Source organism: Microtus ochrogaster, chromosome 10 (genome assembly GCF_000317375.1).
Source record: "Microtus ochrogaster isolate Prairie Vole_2 chromosome 10, MicOch1.0, whole genome shotgun sequence".
NCBI lineage: Eukaryota > Metazoa > Chordata > Mammalia > Rodentia > Cricetidae > Microtus > Microtus ochrogaster.
Genome location: NC_022016.1, coordinates 9289100 through 9298034, shown reverse-complemented (window position 1 = coordinate 9298034; position 8935 = coordinate 9289100). Strand labels below are relative to the sequence as shown.

The window sequence follows — 8935 nt, the reverse complement described above, 5'->3', positions numbered from 1 at the left end:
TCGTGTACATGATATCATGCTCACAACAGCTCTGTGAGGGGAATGGGGTGTTTCCTCTCATCTCACCATTTAAGTGGTTGAGAACACTGCCTGAGCCACAAAAACACTCAGCAAGAGGTGAGGAGCTGAAATTCAACCTGGTCCTGTCCTATTCTTCCAGAGGTTCGGGCCATAAAGTGCACATGCGAGTGTTCTTCCCCGCGCCCGAAGCTAGCACCTTGTGCTCAAGATGGGACTCTAGACTGTCCCATCCAAATTAGTTCAGCGCCAGCCCCTTAGCAGGTGTCTGTTGGGGGTTCTAGGACTGACTTGCTGAAGCTGTCAGCAAGAGCTTCAGTTTCCCCATCTCTGAAATGGGGGTGGCAGTGCTGACACTGCAGGGCGGGGGCCAGGCTCTCTTGAGCAACAAAGTGAGTGTAGAAAACCCATCTATATACCGCTGCCACCTCCCGCACCCATCGCCGCGACGCAGCCCGGTCCCCGCCCGAGTCGGGGTACCGTTCCGCGTCCCCATTGTTCAGGAGGGCGGAGATACTGCCCCCAGGGGACTCCCCGCCCCGGGTCCAGTTTGGAGCCCAGTGGAACAGATGACTTGGCCGGGTGTCTGCCGCGCGGGGCGCGTCCTTTGTCTCCTCGGCGGCGCCGGGTGCCCGAGGCCCGCGTCCCACTCTGTGGATAGACAAAGCCGGGGCAGCCGCGAACCGGGCCGGCTCCAGCACCGCTCGCGCCTCCCGACGTCCCGCCTGCTCCCTTCTGCGCCCTCTGATTGGTCCGCGCCGTTACAAAGAGGCCGGGGAGCGGGCGGGTCACGTGGGTTGACGCGGCTTCCTATTGGTGGATCCCGGCTGTCTATCGAGGAGGGCGGGCAGTGCGCGCTCCGCCGGGTCTCTCCCTCCGCTCTGAGGCCCGCCCGCGGGGCCGGCCGCCTGTCAGAGGGAGGTGGCGATGGTGCGCCCGGTGGCGGCAGCGGCAGCGGCGGCGACGGCTTCCTTGGTCGGACGGCAGGGAGGAGAAGATGACTGACCGACCGATCGGATGAATGAATGAATGGCGGAGCCGAGCGCGCCATGAGGAGCCTGCCGAGCCTGGGCGGCCTCGCCCTGTTGTGTTGCGCGGCGGCCGCCGCCGCTTCAGCTGCCTCGGCGGGGAATGTCACCGGCGGCGGCGGGGCGGAGGGGCAGGTGGTCGTGTCGCCCACCCCGGGGCTGCGGGACCAAGCCAGCCACCCCTTCCCTAAGGCCGCGGCTCCCACGGCGCAGGCCCCGCGGACCGGCCCCCCGCGCAACACTGTCCGCAGAGCAGGGGCTGCGACCCCGCCAGCCGGCTCTCCGGAGACCACCCCTCTCCGCCCCACAGCGCCACCCGCTGCCACCACCTTCCCGGTTCTAGGCCCTTCGCCCGCCACCCCTTCGGAGGAGGGACGCACTCCCGCCACCCAGCCACCACCCTCCGGACCCGCGCCCAGCACCCTTGAGAGCACAGCTGGCCAGGTGCCGACCACCCCCATAGTCACCACCGCTCAGGCTCCCAGCACTGCTGGGACCCCGACTGCCGAGTCCTGGAACAGCAGCCGCCACAGCAGCATCCCGCCCACCGCACCTGCCACCGAAGCCCCTGCGCCTCCTCCCCCAGGTGAGTCTTGGCCCTTGCTCGCTCTCTGTCCTTTCCCCAGGAACTGCCCGTCTTCACCCCGTCTGGCCACTTCGTGCCCTATAGACTCCCAGGGAAAATCCAGGCTCCAGCTAAGACAACACCAATCCTCCAAATCTAGAAAGCCTTTTGTCCCCCCTCACCCGGTGCTGTGCTCCATCCAGAGGGAAAGGCTGCTTAGTGCCTCTTCCTAAAACAGGGTTTTCTGGCTTTTATCAGAGTCCCAGAATGGCCACAAACTTTTGGGATCCGCTCAGAAGGCCACCCTGCTTGGGTTATTTGGGGGGAAGTTTGAAAGCCAGAATGGTGCTCTGTCAACCCCCAGGTAAAAACCTGAAAGAATTCCTCCGAAGTTCCAATTTCCTCGTTTCTTTTTATTGCTGTAGTTAACAGATGCTGGTGTGTGTGTGTGGAGGGGACGGGGGTGGAAGACATACAGAGTGAATTTTTTCCTACAAACAGGTCACTTTGGGGCCTGAAATTAAAAATAAAAATGGCATTGTAATCCATATCTTCTCTGCAAGAGAAGTAAGTAGACTTGTTAGATTATTTGGGACAGGTGTGTATCTAGGTTGAGCACGTTTATAAATTAGGTTAAAGCCCTTCCTTGCACTACTTCATTTTGTCTCAATTCCAAGGTCAGTGCTTGGGCAAATGCCATTTAAGCAAGGATGTCCATTTTTGCCTGTTTAAATCTAGGATGTTCCTTACTGCTGATGTTGACATGCCAATTTCTGTTTGCGCTCACAGTAAGAAATACAGCTCTTCTGCTAGTGAAACTCTTCAAGCAAAGTTAAGAGGCAACTGCCGTTCTTTCGCCCTTTGTATCTTAAGTGGGCCAGGAGCTTAACCCGTAACTCCTACCTCTCTAAGACATTTGACAAGTTTCTGAGATCCTTTGCTTTGCATTGGGGTGGAGATTTGCCTAAAGCACTTGTCTAGCTTGATCCGATCATTGACCTAATTCTTTAGCTCAGTGGTTTACTGTGGAGTCAGGTATGGACTTTGAACTATAATTGAGCGGGTAGACGATTTTCCCAGATAGTTAAGTCTTGAATTGTAGTTGGAGCTTGGCAAAGGCATAAGTAGGAATGCAGATTATTCACCCCCAAGAAGCCACATTTGGATCTCTTTCAGTTTCAAGGAACATGTTAACTAGCCATTTTTTTTAGACCTGAGATACTTTTTGGCTTTTATAAAGAGATTGACATATTACTAAAGTTAGACTAGTAGTTAAGTGTAGACTCTGAAGTCCATTTTTGGGTTTGAATTACAGCTTATTGCCCCCCTTTGCCTGTGTAAGTATGAACAGGTCACTTAGTCCTTGTGCTCTCACTTTCTTCAGTCTTGAGATAAAGGTTATCATAGTCCTTATAGGTTTGCTGTGCAAATTATGTACGTTGGGATGAGTGTGTATAGTGATATACTGAGGAAGCAGAGACAAGATCAGTTCAAAGCCAGCCTTGACTACATACCAAAACTCTATCAAGAAAGACAAAAACAGGGGAGAGAAGTTAGGAGAGCAAAAAATATTTCCCTAAGTTAATGCATACCTAATTAAAGCTTAGAATAGTTCCTGGAGCATCATGCACACCACGTGTATGCCACTTTTCGCTATGATCAGCTCTTTTTCTGATCAGAAAATTATTAGAGAAGCTGAGTGGAGATTTGTGATTTTTATACTTTGTTTTAATAACAGAAAAATAATGTTAGAATCTTTAGAGTGTTAAGCTTACAGTATTTAAGTAGAAATTGCATGTTTTTGTTAGTATCTGATGAATACACTTGAGTCATTTCACTTTTTTCATTTTAAGTTCAAAAGAAATAACTAGAACCCCACAAAGAAAATGGTAAGCATCACTTTATTGTTTCTCTAGTTCCATTCCCTAGAGGTTACTCTTCTTAGCAGTTTGGTGGAGCTTTAAAAGAATGCTCTGGGCATATATCAACGTAAAAATACTTTAAGATAATTTTTAGGGCTCAGGGATAGAGATTTGCTTGGTTTGCACCGTCTCTGACACCATCAAACTTAATCAAATAGTCTGTAAAAATTAAAATGCAGTAATTCTATATATATTGTTTCAACTTAGTGTATTCACTTAACTAAGTAGCATAAAACTTAATTTTTTCATGTCAGTACTTAGGGTCTACCTTATTCCTTCTAATAGTTGTGTTTTTCATTGTAAATGTACACAGAATAAGGAGACTTGTTTAACAAGTTCCTTATTAATTCATTTAACTGGTTCCTAATATATATACATAGATTACTTTGAAAATCACAGAGAAGAATTCTTAAGTCTATATGTATTTATTATGTTCTGTGATACTTTGATATCAAATCAATACATATAATTCAAATCAACTTGAAGTGAAGCAAAGCTGGGGTGATGAATATTTACCAATCTGAACTTTCAGTAGTTTCCATGTTCTAATATTCATATGGTTGTCTATCTGTAGCAAACATGTTCAGGATATCAAACTGAGGTCATTCACCTTTGTTTAAATAGTCTGTAATTTATACTCTTCTGTGAATTCATTCTGTTGTCTATATTTAGTTCTCAGAGACTCAACTGACTTTGTGGCCTTTTGGTAGGCAATTTTAGCCTTACAGTGATATAATTAAGTGGGACTTTTTAATTGTAGCATGAGCTCCATTCTACTTTAGATAGTGAGCATAGCTCTTTGACAGAGGTAAACTTCTATTTGAATTTGAAAAAGCTGATTTGGCTTGCAAAGCTGGATATCCTGCCATTGGGGAAGATGGTTGTAGAATTTTATTTCAACATTTCTATGAGGACTGAATACCATTTACTATATCATTTGGTTGAGCAGGTCTTATAGCTGCTATATGAGTCAGTAAGAATTTTTCTCCTGGAGATTTAGCTGAAAGCTCTTACCTAACTATCAGTTAGGGCCCAGTTGTTTACAGGGTCACTGATCTGCAAACTGAAACTAATTATCGAGCAGGCAGGCCCTTTCCTCTCACAAACCTAGTACAACACTATATGGATTGTTGGATGAAGAGTGGAGAGAAATGCTGTTATCTTACTAGAGAGTAATAATCAGCAGTAAGGCCCTGAGGTAAGGACAAATGCTTGCTTGCTTGTTTGTTTTAAATGGACTTCGGAGGCAGGTAGGAGCTTAGAAGCCATTTAAAGGCCAATATGACTTGACATTTTAAGAAATATTTCTATAGTCTTAGGTGAAACACCTCTGCCTGTACCTAACGCTTGACTAGGCAGAGTCTGGGCTTTGGGAACATGTACAAGTCTGCTTTCCCTGTTCATTTCTTCCGATTTTGCAGATGTAATTGTACTCTGAGTCTTAGCTAAATAACTTCAGCTTCTTCAATTAGTCTTTGACATGGTTTCATATTTCTTCACTACGCTGGTCACCTCTATTCTGAATCTTTTCGGTCTTTGTGTGTCTCTCCTAAAACAGAGCTGAACTGAACCAATAATCTACTTGTACTCCAGTATAGCTCATAGCAGAGAGAGTGGTTACCATTGTTCAATACTGATCATGTATTTAGTGCCCTAAGCACAGTTTCTTTTTTTTTTTGGCAGCCAAATTACATTGTTGACTCATTGACTATATCAAGATATCAGACTATTTTAACTTACATATAATATATTTAAAATATATGTTAGATAAATCTTTTTTATCTGTACTTAGAAATTATTGTAGTTTTCTAAAAATATAATCTGAAACATTTTCCAAGCTCTTAAGATTTATTATGTTAAATTCAGATGATCTTTTTCACTCCAGATTTGTCTGTCTGTTTACTCCACCTAAGTTGTTCATGACTTGCAGGGTGTTCCTACAGACCAAGTCTAAGCACAAGTCAGGGCAAGTTATAGTTACCTCACTGGAAAAAGAAATTTGTGGATGTTAAAACAGTTTGGAAGGAAAGGAATAATAGTTTAGATTAGTTCTTAAGGGTCTCTCTCTTCCAGCTCTTAAGTTTTGAGATATTAGATACATATGATTCAAGGTACCCCATAAGCAATCTTAATTATTTATTTATGATTCAGACTACAAGAATAGATGTTGCTTAGCCAAGCCAGAGAATCCAGTTGAAATCTCTAACTACTATGAGGTATGAATGCAACATTGCAAATGGATTCTTTGTTTGCTTGGTTTTGTTTAAGATAGGGTCTAGTTGTATAACTCAGGCTGACCTCTAAGTCGTCATCCTCTTGTTGCTGTCTCCCTGGTTTTTGAATATGCCTATGCCTGGCTCTTTAGATTAGATTTGAAAGGAACATTCTAGAAACTCAGGATCCTCCTAGCTGAACCAGAACACGTTTTCTTTATCCCAACACTGTCTACTACTAAAGCCCAGAGTTGTCTTATGTGTGGTTATTTGTGACTGTAACATTTATTTTATGAGAAAAACAAACTCTAAAGGCTCCAAAGATAAAGATTTAGAGTCTTTCTTCCAAAACCTGTGTGTCTTGATATATTGGAGAATATTTCAGATTTTAGAAAGTTGGCAAATACATCATGGTGAAGTTAGGACAATATCTACTAAACAGACTAATGAAGACTTCCGTATCAACATGCACATTTAGTGGGATAAAGACCATAAGTAACCTTGCATTTGATCAGGTCAGGCTTTGTTGACATCCACTTTCAGGGAAGGGCTTGGAGGACAGACAGCATGGTTCTTTACCTGTCTTGGAATACATGCAAGCACTTCTCTCTGGCATTTAGATAAGGTTTCACTATGTTACCTAGATTGGCCTTGTATTCAAAGACTCAAGTCATCCTTCTGCCTCAGCCTAAGTAACTAGAATTACCAGAACTCACCAATATGCCTGGATTCATAATAGTTTTTGGTGTTGGCCATTTGGCAAAAGCAAGGTAATGCAAAGTCCTAGCTCAACCATGCCAAATGAGAACAGAAAATTTTTATGGCCAATATTTCTCTGTGCCTGTCTAGGAAGGGGACTATATGAGCCGAGGCAGGATCTTCTGCCTTGGGAGAGGAACTATAGGACACTGATATTAAGAATAGTTTAGAGCTGGGGGATTCTCTGTCAGCACTTAAAGCTTTATAGGTTACCCCTCATCAGAGCTATAGTTTGGGAGCCCATCTTAAACATTGTCCCTTCCCTGGACTAGTTGTGGCTTGGTCCTAGAATTGGTCTGCATCCCTACCCTCTACACCTCAAGAACTGGAGTAAGTTAGAAGGAAACAGCATGGACATTTGGGTAAAAACATGTGGGCTCCGAACACTGAGAATGCTCTGCACAGCCTTCTGCTTTGAAGACAAAATGGGATTCTAGTGGGTTCTGTGTTTCTCCTGCCTCAGGGCCAGACTGAAGTGTGGGGGTGTATAAACCTTAGCACCATGAAGAGATTAAGGGTGGCTGGTGCCTCTCGATGGTGTTGTTAAAAGGGAGTCTACTTGAGGCTAATGAAGCTTCAGCCTCTTTTGGTATTTGTTCTAAATCTTGGTATCTTTTGCTACTAAGAGTTACAGAAAAAAAAATATTTGATTTTGGATCTTCCACTATTTAGCATTAGGTTTGAAGGCTATGAACCACTGTAATAGTAATTGCAAACATGCTGTGCTCCTGGCACAAAATATCTTCCATGTGTTAAGTTATTTAATCCTTTGAACAGTGAGATACTGAATTATATATTATGATCCTTATTTTTTTCTGATGCTAGGGATTAAATCCAGTCACTTACACATGAGAAGCATATACTCTATGGGCTATAAGCTCAACCGTTTTATAAATAAGGAAGCAGTGCTCTTTGGTATTTATTGTGTGCTGCTCATCCATCTTTAACTTTTTGTTTTATAATGGTTTATTGCTGTGATACTAAACTATAGCTCATCTTTTTATTAGGATTTATCTTGCTTTGATGGATATATTTGTCTGAATTATCTTTAGGTCCAGACAGGGATTCTTACATTTTATTGTGTCTTATTCCTTGCCTTAGTGCCTAGTTTTGTGTAGAAATTCCTTCATCTGATTAGTTTCTGGAATATCACAAACTCCATAACATTAGTTTAGAATCTTTCAAATAAAATTTCCAGGAGGCCTTCTGGCTAGTTGAAAATTTACACATTGAAATAATCTGACTAGGTCTTTTATCTTGATTTAACTAAAGACTCATAAAATTAAAGTACATTACTTTTCATCTCAACATTCTAAACATGTGTGCATTACCTTCCAGACATCCTGGCTCCCTTATAAAAAGAATGGACCAAAGTATTATATTGCTGTTTTTACTGATGGGCAAATTATGGGTAGAGAATTACTTCTCTAGGGACATTTCATAGAGCAGAAGTAAACAGAGATAGGTGATCTTGTTTAGCTGAAAGAAGGTTAGATAATATTTTTAGTTTTATATAGCTTTTATCTATGCTTTTTGCCATGGTCTTGATTTTTTTTGTTGCTTTCCTTAGATATAAAAAAATCTTTATTGTTAATTTTGGCGTTATGTTACAGGTACTTCTGTGGCTACTTTTAGGTCTTTATAAAATACAGATTTCAGTTTACCTCTTTTTTTTTTTTTAGTAGAAACAGTTACACCATCTTCACTTGTACCTTTAAAAGGAGAGTTTTTTTTTTAAAAAAAATTCTGATAAAGAAGATAAAGATTGTACCAAGATCCATATGTGTTTAAATTACAGTAAATACTTACTCAAAAGTAGTAATCTTTTAGGTCTTTCTGCCCAAGTATGTCCAATAAATTATGTCAAAATAGTCTCTTTAGTAATGCTACTTTTCCATGAGTTACTGTCAGAGAACTCTTTCCCTACTTTCCTTCTCTATTTGCTAATGTTTTCAGTGCAAACTATTCCTTGTATTCCTCTTACTGTGTCTCATTCTTGGGCCCTACCCGTCTTTCCGTGTTATTTAAGGAGCCAAATTACCCTCTCTGGTGAACAATTTACCACTTTGTCCTCCTTCAGTGCCTCCTCAAAGCCTGATTCTTCTAAGAGATCTTTCTAGATGAACAAAAAGTCCTTGAAGATGTCTTGGTGTCAGGGTGCATGGGTTTGAAGCCTTTTCATGCAGAACAAAACTTGTCTGTTTTTTTTTCCTGTGACTTTGACTTTCTTCTTGATGATTTGGTTTTAGTCTACATAATGTAGATTATTAAGCCTATTTGATAAGAAAATATCATTTATATAATAAACACATATAATTCTTTTCAATACATGGTGCTGGAAAAAATGAAGAAAGTAAAACATGGTGAACAATGAGGGATGATGAGAAGCCAAGGACAATGGCACAGGGTTTTGATCCTACTTCATGTTCT

The 8935-nt window shown here is 42.5% G+C and overlaps 1 protein-coding gene across 1 annotated transcript in view; it reads left to right on the top strand.

The window, feature by feature from the left end:
• Positions 1-890: 890 nt before the first annotated feature.
• Megf9 (multiple EGF like domains 9) overlaps positions 891-8935 on the top strand; it is a gene marked incomplete at its 3' end in the record, with an annotated part of 109523 nt that continues 101478 nt past the window's right edge. The window contains exon 1 of the mRNA XM_026781999.1: positions 891-1632. Within this exon, the coding sequence (XP_026637800.1) occupies positions 1044-1632 (589 nt within the window). The remainder of the gene's footprint in view (positions 1633-8935) is intronic.